We start from the raw sequence: 22,270 nt of genomic DNA, 5'->3' as shown, positions 1-22,270 counted from the left end.
GACCCTTCAGTCCGCAGGCCGGCGCTCTATCCACTGAGCCGCACCGGTTTTGACAGGAGAAGGACTCTTGGTCTAAAGATGTTCAATGTCCCCGGCCGGCGTGGCTCGGGGGTTGAGCATCGACTTAGGAACCAGGAGGTCAGGGTTCCATTCCCGGTCAGGGCACGTGCCCAGGTTGTGGGCTCGATCCCCAGTGTGGGGCGTGCGGGAGGCAGCCGGCCGGTGATGCTCTCTCACCATTGGTGTTTCTCTCTCTCCCTTCCCCTCTGACGTCAATAGAAACGTATTAAAAGCAGAACAAACAGGCCTGCTCCGTGGGCCTCACGGAGTGTCAGAGTCCACGGGGCCGGTGGGCGGCGAGCCGAGCACGGGCTGTGAGCTCAGCTCCTTTGCCTCCCGGGACTTCGACCCCGAGGCCGGCCGGGGCCTCACTCAGTTCTGTGCCTCAGCTCCGCCCGGACGGAGTAAGGATCGAATGTGCGCTTGACCCCGCTGAGCCGGTCTGCTCCCGAGCTGACCACTTTCTGTAACCCACAGCCCCTGCCCCGGGGCCAACTGCAGAGGCGCCTCCGCCCCCGGGTCCCAGCCCCGGGAGACCGGGGCTCAGCTCAGCTCAGCACCCGGGCCTTCCTCCCCGCCTGTGTTATCAGCCAAAGCGCGGGGCCGTCACATCATCTGCCTTTCTGTTTTTATTGACGTCAGAGAGGCAGGGAGAGGGAGAGTGATAGAAACGTCAGTGATGAGAGAGAATCATGGATCGGCTGCCTCCTGCATGCCCCCTACAGGGGATGGAGCCCACAACCTGGGCCTGTGTCTTGACCGGGAATCGAACCCTGACCTCCGGGGTCCTAGGTCAACACTCCACCACTGAGCCACGCTGGCCGGGCCACATTGTCTTTCTTGCTGCCCTTGCTTCCAAGACCTTCACAGATGAATGCCTCACTGTTTCCCTTTCCTCCGTCCCACCTAGAACCCCAGATTCCCCCTCCCACTGTGATGGGAGACATTCCGCCGTCTTGTGAGCTGGGGGCGGGGGTGGGGATCTGCGCGGAGGCGGCCTCTGCAGGTTCTCGCCTCCTGCTGGTGTGGCCCACACCGCGGAGCCGGGGTGAGGGGGGTGCGGACCTCGTTCCCAGCACTGGTCTCCGGAGTCCGGGTTCCAGAGCAGCAGGAGGGGCTGAGGCCTCCTGGATGCCTGCAGTGTGTGTTTCTGTGCCCTGAGCGCCGGTGGGGCCGTGAGCCAGAGTCAGAACCACAGGCCTTAGCTCTGTTTTCCACCCGCAGGGAAACCTGCCCGGCCCGGGGCGGCGGGCTCAGCGGCGGCTGCCTGCCGGCTGGGAGGGGGGGGGGCCTGTGGGACCTCGGGGTGCAGGTGTGGGTGCGGCTGCACCCCGGCCAGTCACAGCAGCCACGGCCGCTCCTCTGCGTGCGTGTGTATCGATGGGAACGGTCCTGGCGAGGGACAGGGAAGTGAGTCCGGCACGCATGGAGCCCGCGGCGGGCGGACAGTGGGTTAGGCCGGAAGGTGGCACCGGAGTCGGGCTCCGCCCAGCACCGGGACAGAGCGGCCGGGCGGCCGGGCGGCCGGGCGGCTGGGGTCCCAGGTCGGGGTCAGCGTCCCTGTGATGTCCGCTCTGGTGACCGCAGCGACGCTCCCCTGCTCCCCGTGACTGAGGCTCCGGGAGAGCAGGTAACCCTCAGGGGTCACCGTGTGTACGTGACCTCACGGGGGTCCCTGCGTGCCGGCCGGGGGCCTGGGCAGAGGCCTCACCAGCAGCGCAGGGTGTGATGGACCCGGGTCACCGGCAGGTCCCGGGGAAGAGCCGAGGGCGTTCGGTCACCAGACGCCCGGCTCCGGTGTCGTGTCCGGGAGGAGCCGGCGCGGGGACCGGAGAGGGGGTTCTCCCCCCGCAGGGGGCTGCGTTCCGGAGGCACTGGAGCCGGCGCGGGGAGGGTTGTGGGGAAGCAGCCGAGAGGAACTGCCTCTGCATGGACCCCGAAACTGCCAAGCAGCTCTGGTTCACATATTCACAGAACTGGAACAAGATCTGATGCCCATGACTCAGCTTACAGGGAACGTCGGGAGGGCACAGAAGCTGCTGGAGAGAACCACGCGGGAGTCCTCGTGTTGCAGAGGAAGTGACCCGAATGGACAGTGGGCCGAGGGGCTGTGCGGAGCGGTTTGTGATGGCCGAGGAGGGAACCAATGAGCTCATTGATCAGTAGATATTAGCCAGCCTACAGGACAGCTGTGAAAAATACCGAAGACGCCCGGCCGGGTGGCTCACGGTTCGACCCCCGGTCCGGGGCACGTGCCTTGGTTACAGGCTTGAGCCCAGTGTGGGGCGTGCAGGAGGCAGCAGATACATGATTCTCTCTCCTCGTGGATGTTTCTCTCTCCCTCTCCTTCCCCCTTTCTCTCTCTGAAATAAATACAAATATATTTTAAAAAGGAAGAGGGACTGGTCCACCAGCAGGCGGTGGCCTGAAGCAGACGGGCCCATCATTTTGCTTAGGGTTCTGTGGTCTGGGGTTCAGGAAGAGTTGAACTGGACAGATCCCTCTTTTCATGTGGCGTCAGCTTCTTCACTCGCATATCTTAGGGCGTGGCCCTGCTCGACGCCTCTCTCACACTCCTTCCTCCTTCCTCCTTCCTTGTTTTTTTTAGAAAAATATTTTTATTGTCGATAGTATTACAGATGTCTTTCATTTACCCCCCCTCCCCCAGTCTCCTCCTTTCAGTCCCTATCCGGTCCCCACCAGATCTTCACTACCCCATAGCCCTGTCCGTGGGCTGTGCATATCTCTATCTCTATCTATTATCTATCTATCTATCTATCTATCTATCTATCTATCTATCTATTATCTATCTATCTACCTATCTATCATCTATCATCTATCTATCTATCATCTATCTATCTATTTATCTATATATCTATCTATCATCTATCTATCTACCTATCTATCTATCTATCTATCTAGCAAGCTATAATAATATGTTAAGTGTCTGACTGTCCAACCAGTCACCATGATGCGCACTGACCACCAGGGGGCAGACACTCAATGCAGGAGCTGCCATGACACACCAGAGATACCGCACCACAGACCTGGCGCCCACAAAGCAAAACCCAGCTTTCCCCAATGGGACACAGAGCGACAGCCACCAGAGCGACAGCCACCAAATCGCAGCCAATGCCGCCGAGACCCCGGGTGTGAAAGCAGCCCACAGCCCAGCCCGGAAATGGCGGCTGTGGGCCCAGGTGATGATGTCACGTGGCAGCGCCGGCCTCCTCTCCCCAGCGACGAGCCTCCTTGTTTCTTCAGCCCCGACACCCGCCTTGCTTCACAGCCAGGGGCAGACATGCCCACTGTGACCAGGCGTCTGGGAAGCGTCTCCCGTGCCCCCTCTCATTCGGTCCTGGGTGGGCCGAGAGGAGGCTCGGTGGAATCCCATTTTCTTTTCATTAGCCAGAAAACAGAGATTTAGAAGCTTAGAAACTTGACCCGACTGAAAAGAAGTAAGAAATGGTGGGCCTTGAAAATGACCTCAGGTTTTCTCACTTCGCAGAATATAGTCAAACACGGCTGCAGTTAAACATTTTACCCTTTGTTCTCCCTGCCTGATCGACAATGATAATCTGCTTCGTGTTGGTATTTCCTGCTGTGCTGCTGACAATTACCTGGAAGAGAGGTTGGGGTGCTTCACCGGGCTGGAAAGAGTTTAGCTACATCAGAAAGCAGGTCTAATGAAGCAAATTCATCTATAAAAGGCTCAGTTGACTTACACATGGGAGAGACATATAAAGCTCTTGCTGGCGCCAATTGCACGCGTGTGTTTCCATCTGTCGTTGCTGATCGTGAACTTGGCTGACACTTCTATTATAGAGAAAGGGCGCATAGCGATATGAGGATATTTCTTCTATTTAATTTCCTTCCAGTGTGCACCAATCCGTGCACCGGCCGCTAGTGAGTATATAAGTTCTTTGGTTTATCTCTCCTCGGCCCCAGCCCCACACGGAGGCCGGGCAGCTGCCCCAGGCCTCCCTGCCTCCGGTCCTGTTTGGCTGGCCCATTCGTTTTGCTCCTTAGCTTCCACGGCGAAGGGAGACCCTGTGCTCTTTGTCCACGTAGCACAGCATCCCCCGTCCGCCCCGGCTGTCCCGCGGGGTAAGAGCCCCCTTCCTCTCAGCTGCCCAGTCCTCCGCGGTGTAAGGCCCCCAGCTTCTGACCCTCTCGTCCCAGGACCCTCCCTCCGGCTGCGTCCCGTCCTCCAGGGCCTCCGGACGGTCACGCTCTCCGGCGGCCCCTTCTGCACGGCGGGAAGGGGGGACTGCCGGCTCATTGTGGGCTCCCCGGGGAGCAGGGGCCCGCACAGCTCTGGCCGGCGCGGCTTCTCCTGGGGGGCGCTGGCCGGGCTGCCCCCGAGCGCCGGGCGTTGTTTTGTGTTGGATGTGTCTACGCCGTGTGCCTGTGGGTATGCATGTGTGAGCGTGTGTGTGTGTGTGTATGTGTGCGCGCGCGCGTGCGCGTGCGGCTGCCCCATCAGGTGGCTGCTGGGAGCGTGCTCCCTGGGTAAAGCTGTCCCCTTTTCCCGGCCCAGGGATTGCTGTTGCCTCTTTGTCTAGAGTTTGAAACAATCTTTCATAAACCACCCGAATTGCCTCCGTGAAAAATGTAAGAGTTTAACCTAGCCAAACGTGTTTATTTTCCGTTGATTTCTTCTATAACATGTGTATACATTTAATGTTAGAAATGATGAGGCAGTCCTTCCCCGCTTGAGCACATTGAATATTTACCCACAGCTCAGTGTGCGTGGCTTTGTCCTGTGCACCTGCCTTCACCCGGTGAGAATTGTGTGGCCGCAGGGACCACCTGCCTTTTGCCCCTGGATGTTCACTCCCGGGAGGTACCGTCCCCTCCACCACTTCCCGCAGCCTTCCCGCCAGGCCGTGCCCTGCAGCCGGGATCTGCTTCCGGTCTGTGTCCTCGACGTGTAAATCCATCCCCCACCCCCTTAGTTATCGCAGCTCGCTTCCAGGTGTTTTAAGGTGAAAACCCACACGGCTGCCTGCCTAACGGTGTGAGGACCTGCACGTCTGACGCCCACGGAGGATGCATGCTCAGAGACCGCGGAGGACACGTGTGCAAAAATCCCATGAAGCGTTCACTGACTGTGCATTTCAGCCAGACAGTGTGGTGCTGAGCACTGTTTTCTAGGAGGAAGGAGGGACAGGTTGAGCGAGGCACAGCTTGGTGCTTGCGAGCACGACGGTCAGGCCCACGATGGAGTGCGAAGGCGCATTGCCTGCGTCTGCCGCCGAGGGTCCCCGCTCGGGCGCCCGGAGCGGGAGCTAACTGAGTTTTCAGAATTCCTTGGAGAACGCCCCTGGGAGAGGATCTGGCGATGCTGAAGCCCTGAACCCTGCCCCAGAGCTCACGGGTTGCTGAAATGTGTTCTTGAACAGAGTGCACCTTTTATTTTCACTAATCCAGCCTGTTTTTGTTTTCCAGATGTTGTTTTGTGTTTGCTTTGGGATACCTCATAGTGTGCCAAATTACTAGAGTCTATATCTTTGATTATGGACAATATTCCGCTGATTTTTCAGGGTAAGACGAACATTTTGATTTAGTAGCCTTTTTTTTCTTTTCCTTTCTGCTCTAACGTGTGGGTTAAAGGGCGATACGTAGTTCCCCTTGTAGCTCCCGTGAAAGGCGGTCACAAACATGCCAGTCGAAAAGCCTGTTGTGAACGTAGAAATGTCCTGGTCACGTGGTCTCCTGTCGTGTTACAAAGCCACCACGCAGCCTCTCCTCTCCCACGGGCGTGAGCGAGGCCGGTGGTCGGCAAACCGTGGCTCTCCAGCCACCTGCGGCTCTTGGGCCCCTGAGTGTTCTAACGTCTGTTTTTCAAAACAGACTCTCGCCCAGGCCGAAAACCGACGTCTGCATGAGGGCCACGAAGGTCCCATCGCACTGTATGTGTGCGCCCGCGTGTGGTGGGAGAGCCACACTCAAGGGGCCAACCAGCCGCATGTGGCTCGCGAGCCGGGGTTTGCCGACCACTGAGCGAGTCTAAACAGGCAGCCATCACGCTTGCCCCTTGGCGCCTGGCATTGAACGCTGCTCCCGATTCCGGGAGAAATGTCTGGGTCCTCACCAGTCCTTGCCCACCAGCCCCCCAGCCCACCCCGCACCCCCTCTCTCTCCCTCGCCCCCTCTCCCTCTCTGTGCTCTCTGGCCCCTTCCTCCAGCCTCAGCAGCTTCTGCATGTGCTCTGGCGGCTGCCCTGCCTCTCGGCGTTCTCGGGCGTCCTTCCTTCGGGCCAGGGCGCTGGTCTCCCGAGACCACCCTGGGCACGGCTCCCGCATCCCGCCTCCCTCTGCAGGAAAGTTCTCTCTGCTTCCTCCTGGCCTCTCGGAAGGGCGGGCGGACTCGGCTCTTTCCTGCCGAGGGGGCCTCGTCCTCTGCGGTCCTCTCTGCCTGTCACAGGCCCGCCCCATGTCTGCGGGGAGACCAGCCCGGGCCACGTCCCCAGGACTGGCCTCTGGAGGGGCGGGAGCTGCGGGAGCCTCCGGCGTCTCTGAGCCCGCGGCACGCTCTGGAACGGGACGCGAAGGCCCGGCTGGACGTCCCACCCAACCACCGGACAGGACACACGGCGGCCTGACCTCCGACCGGAGGGCGGCCACGTGCAGACACTGGAGCGGAACCGGCTGTGGAAGAAACCGTCCAGAAAGAAACCGTCCAGCAGCCGGGTGGAGCTGGGTGTGCGCAGTGGGCAGCCTGCGGGCCGGAGTGTGAGCGGGGAACTGAGATGAAGGTGGATCTCACTGCCATCAGACAGCTTCACACAGAGGCCGGGCGCGAGGGTATCGCGTCCAAAGGACACGCCGCCGGGCCAGGCACGCTGACCTCACCCCGAGACCTCGGCCGGCCGTGAGCAGCGCCCACGGGGACTGAGACCCCCTGGGGGTCAGGCCGGTGTCCACGGGGACTGAGACCCCGGGGGTCAGGCCAGCGCCCACGGGGACTGAGACCCCGGGGGTCAGGCCGGCTCCCATGGGGACTGAGACGCGTGGGGGTCAGGCCAGCGCCCACGGGGACTGAGACCCCGGGGTCAGGCGGCGGCCGGTGCGGCCCGGCTCTCGTCCGTCCGGGGAGATGAGCGTGTGAGCGAACCCGGTAGATCAGGCCCCACGAGCGTCCTTGGGGACCTCAGAGAGACGCCCGTGTGCTCACACGTCGGGAGGAGGACCAGTGTGTCTGTTTGGGGGGACCAGCGCCGTGCGGGAACTAGCTTCCCGGAACGGGAGGCGCCCTGGACGCCCGAGCATCCTGACCAGAGACCCCAGCGAAGGAGCGCCCCTCGGGGAGCGGGCAGAGGAGCCTGGCCGGGCGCGGGCCCACGGCGGAGTCACCGCTCTGACCGGCACGTGTGTTACCAGAAACAAGCGCTGGGTCGGCGTTTGTAACGATCCTCACTGGAGACACGTTCCCCACCGCCTTCAGAGAGCGGGGTCACACCTCGCGCTGTAAACTCGCAGCTGGTGTGTGACTGTCCGTCAGGAACGACACTGCCCAGTGTCAGGGGCTGGTCTGTATCAGACGGACAGATTGGCTGCAGGGACCATCCTGGCCGGACTCAGCTGAAGGGCCCTCCCCCTCTCTCTCTCTCTCTCTCTCCTCTCTCTCTCCCTCTCCCTCTCCCTCTCTCTCCTCTCTCTCTCTCTCTCTCTCTCTCTCTCTCTCTCTCTCTCTCTCTGGCAGAGGAGAGAAAAGCCCCTGGAGGCAGGCTCCCCTAGTGGAACCTCTGGGCAGGAGGAGCGCTGAGCGCTGTAGCAGAGAGGACCCTGACTCGGTCCTGCTGCGGGTCAACGGAACAGCCTCCACGTGGGCTGCAGCGGCCGGTGGAGTGGAGAGAGCGCCCCCTTGTGGAGGGGCTGTCGCCGGGAACAGGAGCCCGGGAGCGAGGCCAGCTCTGCTGAGGGGCCACCGGCAGCTCTTTTGCCGGCTGTGTTACGTGCATGCGGCAAGGGAGACTTACTCTGTGTGCGTGGTGTGTGTGCACCGTGTGTGCATGTGTGTGCGTGCGCGTGTGTGCATGCGCGTGCGCATGGTGTGTGTATGTGTGTGTGTGCACGTGTGCACGTGTGGTGTGCACGTGTGGTGTGTGTATATGTGTGTGTGTGTGTGGTGTGTGCGTGTGTGTGTGTCAGTGGAGTCGTAGGGCAATGACTGTGCAGTCACTCTGTTGCAGAAACATGTTCATGACCAGGTGGCGTCAGGAGAAGCCAATCCACGTCCCGGCGCTTAGAAGCGCCCTCTGCACGCGGGTCCTGGGCACGGGGTGGGTCTGTCCGCGGCCCCCTGTGCGGTCCCTGGCCGTGCGGGCGGGCGGCCTCTCTGTCTGGTCCGTGGGGACCCTCCTGGCTCTCCCTCACTGTGCTCCCCTCGCTGCCTCCTCCTCCGCGCTTCTCCCTGTCTCCGCCGCCTGCTCCTCCAGCCTCTCCCCAGCGGTCCACAATTCTGTCCTCACGTCCCACCCGACGGCTGGACCGGAGGCCCCTCATGCACAGCCGCGGGGAGAGCTTAGGGCTGCAGGGCACAGAGGAGAAAAGGGTGAGGTGGCTTTACCCCTGCTAGCCTCTCGAGCCCGGCCCGCTGTGAGTGTGGCCCCTGGAGCCCGGCCCGCTGTGAGGGGCGCACAGTGTGGCCCCTCGAGCCCGGCCCGCTGTGAGGGGCGCACAGTGTGGCCCCTGGAGCCCGGCCCGCTGTGAGGGGCGCACAGTGTGGCCCCTCGAGCCCGGCCCGCTGTGAGGGGCGCACAGTGTGGCCCCTCGAGCCCGGCCCGCTGTGAGGGGCGCACAGTGTGGCGACGGTTCCAGAGCGGAGGGGAGCGCGCTCAGGCCGGAGAGCCGCAGGAGGGAGTGTGGCTGGCGCAGGGGGAGGGGTAGGGCCTGCCGAGGCGTCCTGGGGGCCTGGTGTGGGAAGGTGTTATTTAGGGGCCGTGGTGCCGGCACATGCTGGGCGCCAGCGATTCTGGTTGGGAAGGGCTGTTCGCTCCGTCCCTCAGAGACGTCCTCACAGGAACAGCAGGTCTTAGAGCAGCAGTGCGTCTGGTGGAGGGGACAGCGGCGAGGGGCACGTCCTGGGAAGGAGATGCCTCGGCTGAGACGAGAGGAGATGAGATGAGATGAGGCTCAGGCTTGTGCCCTGACCGGGAATCGAACCGGCGACCTCTTGGTTCCGGGGTAAACACCCAGCGGCTGAGCCACAGGGCGGGGTCTCCACGTGTTCCCGGGGTTAGTGGTCTTTGGTCCTGCCCACACGGCCTCACTGAGGAAGCGTTCTCGGGTTCAGACAGCGTCACGTTTATGTCTCCTCTTGGTCTGCACCAGCGGTCGGCAAACTCATCAGTCCACAGGGCCCAGAGCCAGATACCGACAGGACAACGACTGACATTTCTTTGGAGAGCCACATTTTTTAAACTTAAACGTCTCCTAACACCACTTCTTCAACATAGACTCGCCCGGGCCGTAGTGTTTTGTGGAAGAGCCTCACTCAAGGGCCCAAAGAGCCGCCTGTGGCTCCTGAGCTACAGTTTGCCGACCACAGGTGTACAGGATTGACACCTAACCTAATCCCAACATGTTATTGGCCCAGCAGTTGTGCTGTGGCTGCATTGCCATCATACCACCACCGCCCCCAGCCTGGCGGTCATGGCTCTGGTGTCAGGTGGCTGAGTCAGGTGGCTGGGTCAGGTGGTGGGTCAGGTGGCTGGGTCAGGTGGTGGGTCAGGTGGCTGAGTCTGATGGTGGGTCAGGTGGTGGGTCAGGTGGTGGGTCAGGTGGCTGGGTCAGGTGGTGGGTCAGGTGGCTCGGTCAGGTGGTGGGTCAGGTGGCTGGTCAGGTGGTGGGTCAGGTGGGTGGGTCAGCGAGGGCCACATCTTCATGGACGCTGTGGGCAGAACCAAACATCAAGAGCCAAGTTTCCAGCACCTCCTGGTGGGGACCACACGTCTCGGTGGATGGGGGCCGCCGAGCAGTCCCGGTCTGAGCAGGGGTAGGAAGAGGAGGGAGGGCGGGACCCACCGGGCTGGGGTTCGAGGCCTCCTGCGGCTCCGGGCTGCAGTCCTTCCCGGGACCTGCAGAGGGCGGCCCACGTCCTACCTGCAGCCCAGACAGGGCTTCCTGGTTTGACTGCACCAGCCGGGCGGCGGTCCTCGGGCTTCTGTCTGGTGCCGGGGACAGCTGAAGGGCAGACATGGGCCCTCCCGGCGTTCCCGCAGGATCTGGCTTTCCCTGTGACCAGCCCTGGGAGACGGGGAACGGAGCCAGAGCCGCTGCCTCACCGGCGGGCGGCGGGATGCTCACTCCTCCTTCCCCGCGGCAGCGCCGGGCTGTGTGCGTCTGGGGCGCCTCGGACAGCCACCCCGGCCTGGCTCCGGGCGGGGGTGGGCAGCATCCTCTCTCTCCTGTTTCCTCTGCTCACTCTGCATTTCTGACCCAGACGCCTTCCCTGTGCTGCCCACACCCCTTCCCCCGCAGCTCCCTTCCCACCTGGGAGCCCAGCCCCGAGCAGCGGCAGCGGGGTCAGTCTGAGAAAGCGCTGTCACAGGCAGGCAGTGGGGGCACAGGCAGGCGACGGGCGGTCTTCAGCCTGCCCTGCTCCTCGCGACCTCGTTTCCTGGACGAGCACGTCCCGAGTGCTCTGTCCCAGGTCCCTTTTGCCTGCAACCCTCTCACCCCCCCCCCCCCCCCCCCGACACAGCAGCCCCAGTTCTCTCTCTGACACCCCCTGGAGGTCTTTACTTATGTTAAAAACAGACATTCACGGTTCTGTAGTCGTATAAGCAGAATAAACTCTTTCCTGTGTCATAGCTATTGTTTTGAAGGCGCCCTTGTAACGCGTTTTGTTCTTTGTTTTGTCTCAGCCCCATGATGATAATCACCCAGAAGATCACCAGCCTGGCCTTCGAGGTTCGGGACGGTAAGAATTCAGAAGTCCGAGTCGTGGGGGGTGAGGAGCCGACCCTCCCGCAGCCCTGCTGTCGGCCCCGCAGCCATCCGGCAGCAGAAACACGTCCACGCCCCTCTGACACGTCACAGCACTCAGGGCGACATACGTGAGCTGTGGGGGTTCCCTAGCGCAGAAGGAATTCCCCTGAAGGAGCCACGTTAGTCCCCGGGGCGTGCGCTCCCCTCACACCGTCCCAGACGCGCTGGCCGCCGCCGAGGGCCGGGGACGGGACGGAGCTCGTGTTGTTGCGATGAGAAGGGAGCCAGTTGTGCTCCGCTGGGACGGCGTGTGAACTCCAGACCAGAAAAGGGATGGGCGTGGGAGCGGGAACACACGGCTCTTCTCTCTGGGAAACGGCCGCTGACAGGAGGGCCTGTCTGTGTCCCAGGGATGTTCCGGAAGGACGAGGACCTGACTCCGTCGCAGAGGGACCTGGCCGTCAGGTGCGTGCCCCTTACTCGTGTCCCACCTGCTCCGCGCTGTCTCTGCCCGGGACACGCACCTCTCACCCGCCCCGGCCGGCTCGTCCCGCGGGAGGTCCTTCCTTCGTGAAAACCCAGTGTCCTCCCCACCCACCCCCGGCCCCGGGCCCCGCCCGCCTTGGCGAGCAGCCCTCCTCGGGCTCCACGGGCCCGGGGCTGTGTTGCCGCACTGCACACGCCTCCTGGTGCCGTGAGGCCGTCTGCCCGATCTCCCCGCCCCCCCATGAGACCCCTGGCCTCCGTGCCGCCCTGCGTGAGGATGGGTCTGGCTGAGCGGCCCTGTGCCGGCCGCCAGCGTGATGCAGGACAGGAGGAGGCGCTGTGCCGCATGGCGGGCGCGTGGAGGCCGTGCTTTCCAGGAACGAAGCCCCGGCCCCATAGTCCCGCCTCCTCTGGGGACCGGGGGATTGACTTCTGCATCGTTTGTGATCGGCGCTCTGTTGGCGAGGTCAAGGCCGAGGTCGGCAAACCGCAGCTCGTGAGCCACATGCGGGTCTGCAGCCCCCCGAGTGCGGCTCTTCCGCAAAACACCACGCGAGGGCGCACACGTGCAGTGCGATGGAAACTCCGCGGCCCACGCGCAGACGTCCGTGTTCGGCCTGGGCCAGTCTGTTCTGAACAAGTGGCGTGAGAACCCTCCAGGGGCCGAAGAGCCGCATGTGGCTCGCGAGCCGCGGTTTGCCGACCGCTGGGTTAAGGAAGAGCTCACTGCTGGGAAGGCCGGGAAGATGCACATGGCCGCCGCCCTCCCCGCTCAGCGCAGGGCCTGTCCCTGCCCGGCCTCGCTCTCCCTCCGGAGCCGCCTCCCGCCCCGCACCCGGGCCCTGCGCCCCGCTTCTCCCCGACGTGGCAGGTCTGGGGCGGATGTTTGTGGTGACTGTTCCCCTCCCGACCCAAGCGGGAGCTGGTGAGGAGGAGCCGGTGAGGAGGAGCCGGTGAGGGGGGGCCGGTGAGGAGGAGCCGGTGAGGGGGGGCCGGTGAGGAGGAGCCGGTGAGGGGGGGCCGGTGAGGGGGGGCCGGAGAGGAGGAGCCGGTGAGGGGGGGCCGGTGAGGGGGGGCCGGTGAGGGGGGGCCGGTCATGTTCTCACTGGATCCTCGTCCCCTGCTGAGCAGCCGTCCCTGGGGCAGTGGTGGCCCAGGAGGCACGTGAGGATGTCTGAGACGTGCCTGTTGTCGCCGTGGAGGGTGTGCTGCTGGCACCTGGTGGGAGGAGGTGAGGCTGGAGCACCCTGCAGGCACAGGACCGCCCTGCGGGCACAGGATTCCTGTGCGGCCCTCAGGAACCCCGGGAGAGAGGCCTGGCTGGGTCGCACCGGTCACGTCCGGGAAGGACTCTCGGAGGAGGGCAGGACGCGTGTAGTGTCAGCCGCGGAGAGAACAGAGCCGCGAGCGCGTGGTTCTCATTTTAACGGCAGATGACGGGGACACCCCGCGGTCCGGGAGGCAGCCAGTTTGGGAGGACCGTGGAGCCAGAGAGGATTTCAGCGAGTCCCGTGGCTCGGCGTGGCCGCCGTCCTGGCGCAGAGCGGGGCCGTGCGGGGAGAGGAGGGGTGATTGAGGCGGGGCTGCGCGTGGGCCGGCGTGGCTCTGGGCCCTGAAACAGCCGGGGCCACAATGGGCTGTTGTGGACGCACAGGCGCCCCTTTGTGCCGGCTGGGGCGGGCCAGCGGGCGGCGGCGGGGTCGGTGGCCGCGGGGAGAGTCTTAGAAACGCTTTGCAGTGTAGACGATGGTGAGAGGCCCGACAGGCACCCCGGTAAGTGGCGGCCCCGTGGGTGTCAGGTGGGCGGGGACCACTGTCTTCTCTCTGCCTGTTTTTTGTTGTTGTTTATTTAAAAACATTTTTTAATGATGTCAGAGAGGAAGGGAGAGGGTGAGAGAGGGAGAAACATCAGCGATGAGAGAGAATCGTGGATCAGCTGCCTCCTGCACGCCCCCAATGGGGGATCCAGCCCACACCCTCGGCCTGGCCCTGACTGGGAATCGAACTGTGACCTCCTGGCTCGTAGGTCGAGGCTCACCTACTGAGCCACCCGGCCGGGCCACACACGTCTCCCAGGAGCAGATGACAGGCTGGTCGGGGGCGGTGCTCTCTGCCCGGTCCTGTCCGTTTATTGGGAGGTTTGTGTTCCTGCGAAGAATCTGTAGAAATCCCGCACCATTGCCCGTAAAGATCTGCCTGCAGACTCTTGTGTTCAGAACCGCTGAGTGCGAGCACTGCGGCCTGCCCAGTCCTCTGCGTGGGCGTGTGGCGTGGAGCCGCTCTGTGCTGGAGGCGGCGGGCGGGCGGGCGGCGGGCGCGGCGGTTCCCGCAGAGTCTCGGTGCTCTGTCTGTCCGTCTGTGTGTCTGTCCGTCTGTCTCATGGCCTCTCTGCCCGCAGGCGCATGCCCAGCCTCCTGGAGTACCTGAGCTACAACTGCAACTTCATGGGCATCCTGGCCGGCCCGCTCTGCTCCTACAAGGACTACATCTCCTTCATCGAGGGCCGCGCCCACCGGACGCCGCGGCCAGGCGAGGACGGCGGGGCGGGGCCTCCCGGCCCGGGTGCTGAGCCGTCCCCGAACGTGAGAGCCGTCCCCGGGCCCGCCTCCCGGGGCCCGCCTGCGAGGCAGAGGCTCCTGGGCCTTTACAGATACGAATGTTCGCAAGTTTGGTTTTGTGAAAATACGTGCTGATTGATGTCAGAGAGGAAAAGAGATAGAGGTAGAAACATCTGTGATGAGAGAGAATCATGGATCGGCTGCCTCCCGCACGCCCCCTCCTGGGAATGGAACCCGCAACCCGGACATGATGCCCTTGACCGGATCGAACCCGGGACCCTTCAGTCTGCAGGCCGAGGCTCTATCCACGGAGCCACACCGGCAAGGGCCGAATGTTGTCACGTTTTGAATTGACCCATCTGTGTCTTTACAAATACTTTGCAATCCCTGGCCAGGTAGCTCAGTTGGTTGGAGCCGTGGTGGGCAAACTTCGGCTCCTGAGCCACATGCGGCTCTCTGGCCCCTTGAGTGCGGCTCTTCCACAAAACACCACGGCCTGGGCGAGTCTGTGTTGAAGACGTGGCCTTAGAAGAAGTTTAAGTTTTAAAAATCTGGCTCTCAAAAGAAATGTCCATCGTTGTACTGTTGATATCTGGCTCTGTGGGCTGATGAGTTTGCCCACCACTGGGTTAGGGGGTGATGCCCTATTGAGGGGATGGGTTAGGCCGCGGCACCCTCAGGGGGTGGGTTGTATAGTGATGCCCCTCAGGGGGTGAGTCAGGGGGTGGGTTGTGGGTGATGCCCCTCAGGGGGTGAGTCAGGGGGTGGGTTGGGTAGTGATGCCCCTCAGGGGGTGGGTCAGGGGGTGGGTTGGGGGTGACGCCCCTCAGGGGGTGAGTCAGGGAGCGGGTTGGGGGTGATGCCCCTCAGGGGGTGGGTCAGGGGGCAGGTTGGGGGTGATGCCCCTCAGGGGGTGGGTCAGGGGGTGGGTTGGGGGTGACGCCCCTCAGGGGGTGGGTCAGGGGGTGGGTTGGGGGTGACGCCCCTCAGGGGGTGGGTCAGGGTGGGTGGGGGTGACGGCCCTCCGACGGGGCGGGCTGGCCATGACCCGTCTCCCTCACACGCAGGCGGCCGTGGTGCAGAAGCTGGCGGTGTGCGGCCTCTCGCTGCTGGCCCACCTGACCGTCTCCAACGCGCTGCCCGTGGAGCACAACATCGACGAGCACTTCCGAGCCACGGCCTCGTGGCCGGCCAAGGCCCTGTACCTGTACGTCTCGCTTCTGGCGGCCAGGCCCAAGTACTACTTCGCGTGGACGCTGGGTGAGCAGGGGACGCATTCCGGGCAGTGTGCGGCGTGTGTCCGCCGGGCAGCGGGGGAGAGGCCGACGGCGCACGCGGCTGCCTGCGGGGCAGACACCGCCTCAGGCCACGCCCGCCCCGGAGGACACGGCCGGGAGCGGCAGAGACCCTCCCTCGGCCGGCGGGGTCAGACAGACACAGGAACACACCGAGGTGACTAGCCGTCCCGCTTTGGGCCGGACAGTCACGATTTTTAACGATTTGTCCCGTGTCTGCGGCGTTTTATAAAAGTCCCCATTCTTTCCAAAAATCGCAACTTTTTTAAAACGCCGCGGACTCGGGACAGATGGTTAGAAATTGGAACAGTCCCGCCAAACGTGGGACGTCTGGTCCCCTTAGAACACACGCGTTTTCCCTGGTGGAGACGGAGCTGATGCGGGCATGGCGAACCTTCGGGAGACACGGCGGGTGGGGCGCGGCTCTCACCCCCCTCTCTCCCTCCCTGCAGCCGACGCCATCAACAACGCCGCCGGCTTCGGGTTCCGGGGCTTCGACAGGCACGGGGCGGCCCGCTGGGACCTGGTCTCCAACCTGCGGATCCGGCAGATAGAGGTGGGTGCGCCGGGAAGGCGGCCTCCAGGCGGCACTCGAAGAGCCAGGATTGGCTTTCAGAGTTCTGAGGTGCCGGCCGAGGGGGGTGCAGAGGGTTTTAAAAATATATTTGTATTGATTTCAGAGAGGACGGGAGAGGGAGAGAGAGAGACACACATGAATGATGAGAGACTCATTGATCGGCTGCCTCCCGCACGCCCCCTATTGGGGATTGAACCACAACCCTGACTGGTGCCCTTGGCCGGAATTGAACCCGGGACCCTTCCGTCCGCAGGCGGATGCTCTGTCCACTGAGCCACACGGGCCAGGGCGTGTTGGAGGATCTTTAATATAATTCACTTTCCTCCACTGAGCCAGGACCGAGGCTCCCTCCGCTTGGAGAAGCTCGGGGCGGGCCCAGCGGGGGCTGCAGGCGGAGGAGGGCGGCGGAGGCGCCAGGCGGGAGGTGTGGCTGCAGGGCCGGCGCAGGGAGCTCGGCAGGTGGCTTCGGGCACGTCCCTCCTCGCGGGGAGCCACGTCCTTTGCTCCTGCCATGGGGTCTTTCTTGGGGATAATTCCTGCCCCCCCCCCCCCATGACTGCTCACTCACAGGAGAGGAGGGTGAGGGCCTGAGCTGGCGGGTGTGCCCTGAGGCCCGCGCTCCCCGATGGGCCCTCACCGGGCCAGAAGGGCCGTGTGCAGGCACGGAGCCACGGCCACGGCCATGGCCATACCCATTTTTTAGCGCCTGCGGGGCCTGTTGCTCCTGTTCAAACGCCATCGTTCTGTCCGGCCACGAAAAACCTTGCCTGCTTTTCAGGGGTCCACGAGCTTCAAGATGTTTCTGGACAACTGGAACATCCAGACGGCTCTCTGGCTCAAAAGGTGCGCCCTCCCTCCCCAGCCCTCCCCGGCCAGCAAGGGGGCAGGGCACTTCTCTCCCTGAGCCTGACCCCGCGCAGCGAGAGGCCCCTGAGGCCACCGGTGGCCTGAGGGGATGTGGCTGTGTCCGGGCCTGGAACCCGCGGCCTGGCCGCGCTGACCTCGCCCCTGGCCGTGCCTCCCGCCCCCCAGGGTGTGCTACGAACGGACCACGTGGAACCCCACCGTCCAGACCTTCGTGCTGTCCGCCGTCTGGCACGGCGTGTACCCCGGCTACTACCTGACCTTCCTCACCGCGGTGCTGGTGACGCTGGCAGCGAGAGCCGTGAGTGCGGGGTTTCCCCCACACCGCCCCCCAACACTCACACACACACACACACACACACACCTACACACACACACACACACACCTACACCTACACATACATACATACACAAACACACACACACACACCTACACACACACACACATACCTACACACACACACACACCTACACACACACATACCCACACATATACCTACACACACACCTACACACACACCTACACACACGTACCTACACACATACATACACATACATACATACACACCTACATACATACACACACCTACACATACACACATCTACACACATGCATACCTACACATCATACATACCTACACATCATACATACCTACACACATACCTACACACACACACATACCTACACACATACCTACACACACATACACACACATATATACCTACACACACCCACACACATACATACCTACACACACACAAGCACCGGGGACAGCCCGCGGGAGAGAAAAAAGAAGACAATGCTTACATTTCCCATTTCAAACCTGGAATGTTCTAGAAGCCAAAAGCATGAAGACAGCGGTTATCAGGAAACAGCTTTGTTTCCCAGGGAGGTTTCTTAATCCTCACCCAAGGATACGTTTTGTTTTGTTTTATTAAATTCATTTCTTTATTGATGTCAGAGAGGAAGGAAGAGAGAGATAGAAACACCCATGATGAGAGAATCGTTGATCAGCCACCTCCTGCACGCCCCCTACTGGGGACCGAGCCCACAGCCCCGGCCTGTGGCCTGACCGGGAATCGAACTGGAACCCTTCTGTCCACAGGCGGGGCCTGTGGCCGTGGACGAAGGGGCAGCAGTGACGGGTGGTTGGTGGTCACGTGGTTCATCGTCTATCCACTGAGCCCAACTGGCAAGGGCTGTTGTTGGTTTGTTTGTTTTTTAATTGATTTGAGAGAGAGAGAGAGGGAGAGAGAGAGCGAGAGAGAGAGACAGAGAGAGAGAGAAACATCCGTGTGAAAGAGAAGCACTGGTTGGCTGCCTCCTGCGTCCCCACGGGGAACAGAACCTGAGTCGGTGGGGGCCCAGGGCGGCCTCCTGCTGAGCAGCCGCCGGCCGGCAGGTGCTGCCTCTTTGGGAAGCTCTGAGCTTCCGCCGCAGACCCGTCCTGTGGAGCTGCGCTCCCTCCGTGGTGTCCGGCACCACGCCGACGGGAGGGAGCGGCTGTCTGGGTTCAGTTACCATGGTGACCGTGTTCCCGCAATGGAAAGACGGAGAATAGATTCCACTTCATTTAGATGGACGACTGAGAGAGCTCTGGGCAATGGGTGTCTGTTTGTTTGTTTGTTTTGTGTGTGTGTGTGTGTGTGTGTGTGGTGTGTGTTTTAAATATATTTCTATTGATTTCAGAGGTAGAAAGAGATAGAAACATCAATAATGAGGGAATCATTGCTCGGCTGCCTCCTGCACGTCCCCCACGTGGATGGAGCCCGTAGCCCGGCCTGTGCCCTGACCAGGAATCGAACCCTGACCTCTTGGTTCACAGGCTGATGCTCAACCACTGAGCCACGCCGGCCGTGCAGGGCAATGTTATTTTTAACTTCAAAACGTTTTTAAGCTTTCACACAGCTAAAACCCACAGAAACACTGCAAAGAGCTCCCCCTCGGTGATGCCCTTTGCCCAGACTCCACACTAGTCGCCTGCTGCTGCTCCCAGCCCCCGTGTTTCTCTACATGCGTGTCCCCGTTAGACGCTGCCCACGGTGTGAGCGCGGAGTCCTGCCCCCGGAGAGGCTGGGGGGAGAGGATGGGGGGTGTCCCGCCCCCCGAGAGGCTGGGGGGAGAGGCTGGCGGAGGGGGCATCCCGCCCCCCGAGAGGCTGGCAGAGGGGGTGTCCCGCCCCCCGAGAGGCTTGGGGGAGAGGATGGAGGGTGTCCCGTCCCCCGAGAGGCTGGCGGAGGGGGTGTCCCGCCCCCCGAGAGGGCTGGTGGGGGGGTATCCTGCCCCCTGAATGGGGCGGGGTCATGGGCCCGCAGCGGCGGTAACCCAGGTGCCCTGTCCCGCTGCAGGTGCGGAGTAACCTCAGGCACCACTTCCTCTCGCCGCCGCCGCTGAAGCTGCTGTACGACGCCCTCACCTGGGCGGCCACCCAGCTGGCCGTGAGCTACACGGTGGCGCCCTTCGTGCTGCTGTCCGTGCGGCCCTCCTTCGCCTTCTACAGGTGAGCGCCCTGCGGCCGGCGGTGCCCGCAGAGAGCCCGCGCCTGGGGACGGTGGGGAGATGGCGCCATGGCCGCCCCCTGCGGCTGCTCGCACCCCGGCTCCTCTGTGTCTAAAGCCGCGGGCGCCGGGGTCCTGGCCGAGCGATCTCACCACCAGCCCCGGACCAGGGCCTGCTGGGAGCACGGTCAGCGGGCGCAGCTGCCCGCAGCCTCTCCGAGGGTGAGCCCGGTCTTTGCAGGGAGTCATCCCCTCTCTCACTTCCTTTCACGGAAATGACGTGAGTTCGTTCTGGTTCACGCACCCGGTTCTGCTCCCCTCTGTCTGCCCTGTGTCCTCGGCCCCGGTCCCCTCTGTGATACAGGAATTACTGTCTTGAATTTCATGGTTTATTTCTCTAACTCCTTCCCTTCCCCCATTAGTGTTATCTTTGCAATCAAAACCTTTCTTCTTTCATAAATTCTTCATTACCTTGGCATTTGGAAGGACAGCACAGAGCCCGGGGTCGGAAATGATTGGATGGAACACGATGAAAACCACCCGGGGGGAGACACTCAGAAACTCCCGCCAGAGTCCCGCTGTAACGGCCGGTTCCCTGTTTCCTAGTGGGATGGGGCTGTTTGAAACTCCGCCTCGTTTTATGGCTCACGACCCCTGTAGAAGGTGGTTAGGCCCCGTCGGGCTTATATTTCCTTTGGAGATTTCTAATATTTTTAATCACGTGGCATTTTTTTAATAAATAATGTATTTTATTGAGTTTTCACAGAGAGCAAGGGAGAGGGAGAGAGAGTTAGAAACACCGATCAGCTGCCTCCTGCAACCAAGGCACATGCCCTTGACCGGAATCGAACCTGGGACTCTTCAGTCCTCAGGCCGACGCTCTGTCCACCGAGCCACACCGGCCAGGGCCATGCGGCATTTCTTTATTTTGTGACAGTGACATCCACCCCGCTTGTCTGTTACGTCGTTAGAACACACGTGGCTTGATGAGGGACAGCACCCAGCAGGGGAGGCGCGCGGCAGCCATCTCTGAGGGCCCTGCCCCTCTGCCTGCTGGGCCTTGGCCCTCTGGGGCTGAGGCTCCTTTCGTGTTGGGTCTGTGCAGCCACGGCCTTCCGACCCTCACGAAGGAATGTAATATGGCGACGAGGCTCACGCTTATAGTCCTCAGGCTTTCTACGGAGCTCGGTACACACACACACACACACACACACACACACACACACACACCCGCACGCCCGGCGGGTGTCCCTCCAGGGGGGGGCGGGCGGGAGGAGGTCATGTGGCCCTCGGACGAAGGTGTGGCTGTGATGGGTGGTGGCTGGCCCCGTGGTCCACCATCGCGTCCCCCTCCCTCTCTTCCAGCTCCTGGTACTTCTGCCTTCACGTCGCCTGCATCCTGGTCCTGCTGCTGCTCCCGGTGAAAAAGACTCAGAGGGGGCGGGAGCCCCCCGGATGCAGGTCCCTCAAGCCCCACGAGAGCTCCTGGGGACAGAACAGCTTTCCCACGGCGAACCACGTGTGCAGCCAGGGCCCGGCCGGCGGCGCCGACAGACACGCGTCGGGAAAGGAGTGACGGGAAGCCCTCGAGGGCTGCTGTGTGCGTTGACAGCCGCCGGCCGACCGTAGCACCTTCTCCGGGGGTTTGGGTTCGTTGGAAAGGAGAGTGGAGCTGGGGGCGGGGGTGGGGGGATCGGACGGCGGCTGGTAGGGAGTTCCCGGGGTCCTCGGTTGGAATGGGGCGATCGTCCCCTCCCTTGCCATGCTCCCGGGGGCCACGCCTTATCGAAGGTATTCCAGGGTCTCCGTGGGCGCCCGGGCCTCCGCGGGGGTCCGGGGGCCGAATGGAACCACGTGTGCAGCCCAGGGCGGCGGCCAGGCGGGGGAATCGTGGGTCCGTGGGGACGACGGAGAGAAATTAGCTTTCCCAAATGAATGTCTTGCCTTAAACCCTCTCTTTCCTAAGACGTCTTTCCTCAATGGTCTTTTCAACTGTCACCTTGTGAGAACTCGATCTCGATACTGGATGTGCAATGAGCTGTGAAGGGATTCTGGGGAAATTCGGAACAGGAGCCGAAGATGGTGGATATTTAAAAAAAAACAAAAACGCAATAAAGGCCTCGGTGTTTGAAGGGTCTCCCTCGGGCATCGCCGGTGACCGGAGGGCACGGGGGCTTTGCCGACAGCCGGAGGCCCAGGCACAGGAAGCTCCTTTTCCCCGGAGTTTCGTTCCGGTTGTCCGTCAGCAGGGCCTGCGAGGAGGGTTCCTTGAGCCTAATTAAAGATCGGCATCGCGATATCTAAGCTTATCTTCTGGGGAAAGAGAGAGGAGATGACGGAGGAGGGCAGGCGTGGGTGAAGAAAGCACTGAGCCGAAACTGGTGTGGCTCAGAGGATAGAGCGTCGGCCTGCGGACTGAGGGGTCCCGGGTTCGATTCCCGTCAAGGGCATGGACCTTGGTTGTGGGCACATTCCCGGCGGGGGGTGTGCAGGAGGCAGCTGGTCGATGTTTCTCTCTCATCAATGTTTCTAACTCTCTATCCCTCTCTCTTCCTCTCTGTAAAAAATCAATGAATTATATTTAAAAAAAAAAAAAAAAAAAAAAGCGCTGAGTGGCGGGGGGCGGAACCTGGGTGGAGGCAGCGGCCCAGGGAGTGGCGGGGACCAGCGCTCACAGAGGGCTTTTCCTCTCCCCTCGGGGCCCCTGTGATGGGCAGACCACGCTCGCACCCACAGGACCGGGAAAGGGTGCTGGGGATGAGGGCGGTGGAGTGCTCCCAGGGTTTGATGGGAAATCACTGCGTGAGGCTCCTCCCTGCCCCCCCCCCCCCTCCGCCTTGGCAGTTTCCTTCCTATTCGGGGAAGTTTCAGGGAAATGGAAACTTAATGCCCATGGTTGGCTAACTGCGGCTCGCGAGCCACAGGCGGCTCTCTGGCCCCTGAGTGTGGCTCTTCCACAAAACACCACGGCCTGGGCGAGTCATATTGAAGAAG

General features: G+C 62.2%; 1 protein-coding gene across 2 annotated transcripts in view; it reads left to right on the top strand.

Moving 5' to 3' along the window:
- MBOAT2 (membrane bound glycerophospholipid O-acyltransferase 2) overlaps positions 1-21,383 on the top strand; it is a 42,143-nt gene extending 20,760 nt beyond the window's left edge. Inside the window, exons 4-13 of one of the 2 annotated variants that reach the window (XM_084900089.1) lie at positions 5,512-5,607; positions 10,934-10,989; positions 11,408-11,462; positions 13,882-14,065; positions 15,109-15,301; positions 15,789-15,892; positions 16,692-16,756; positions 16,946-17,078; positions 19,127-19,278; positions 20,642-21,383. In XM_084900089.1, the coding sequence (XP_084756215.1) occupies positions 5,512-5,607; positions 10,934-10,989; positions 11,408-11,462; positions 13,882-14,065; positions 15,109-15,301; positions 15,789-15,892; positions 16,692-16,756; positions 16,946-17,078; positions 19,127-19,278; positions 20,642-20,852 (1,249 nt within the window). In that variant the 3' untranslated portion in view covers positions 20,853-21,383. The remainder of the gene's footprint in view (positions 1-5,511; positions 5,608-10,933; positions 10,990-11,407; positions 11,463-13,881; positions 14,066-15,108; positions 15,302-15,788; positions 15,893-16,691; positions 16,757-16,945; positions 17,079-19,126; positions 19,279-20,641) is intronic. The other variant, XM_084900090.1, reaches the window with a different exon arrangement.
- Positions 21,384-22,270: the final 887 nt, after the last annotated feature.

This window comes from Pipistrellus hanaki, assembly GCF_964339955.1.
Source record: "Pipistrellus hanaki genome assembly, chromosome: 12".
Lineage (NCBI taxonomy): Eukaryota > Metazoa > Chordata > Mammalia > Chiroptera > Vespertilionidae > Pipistrellus > Pipistrellus hanaki.
This window is presented reverse-complemented; position numbering and strand designations above follow the sequence as displayed.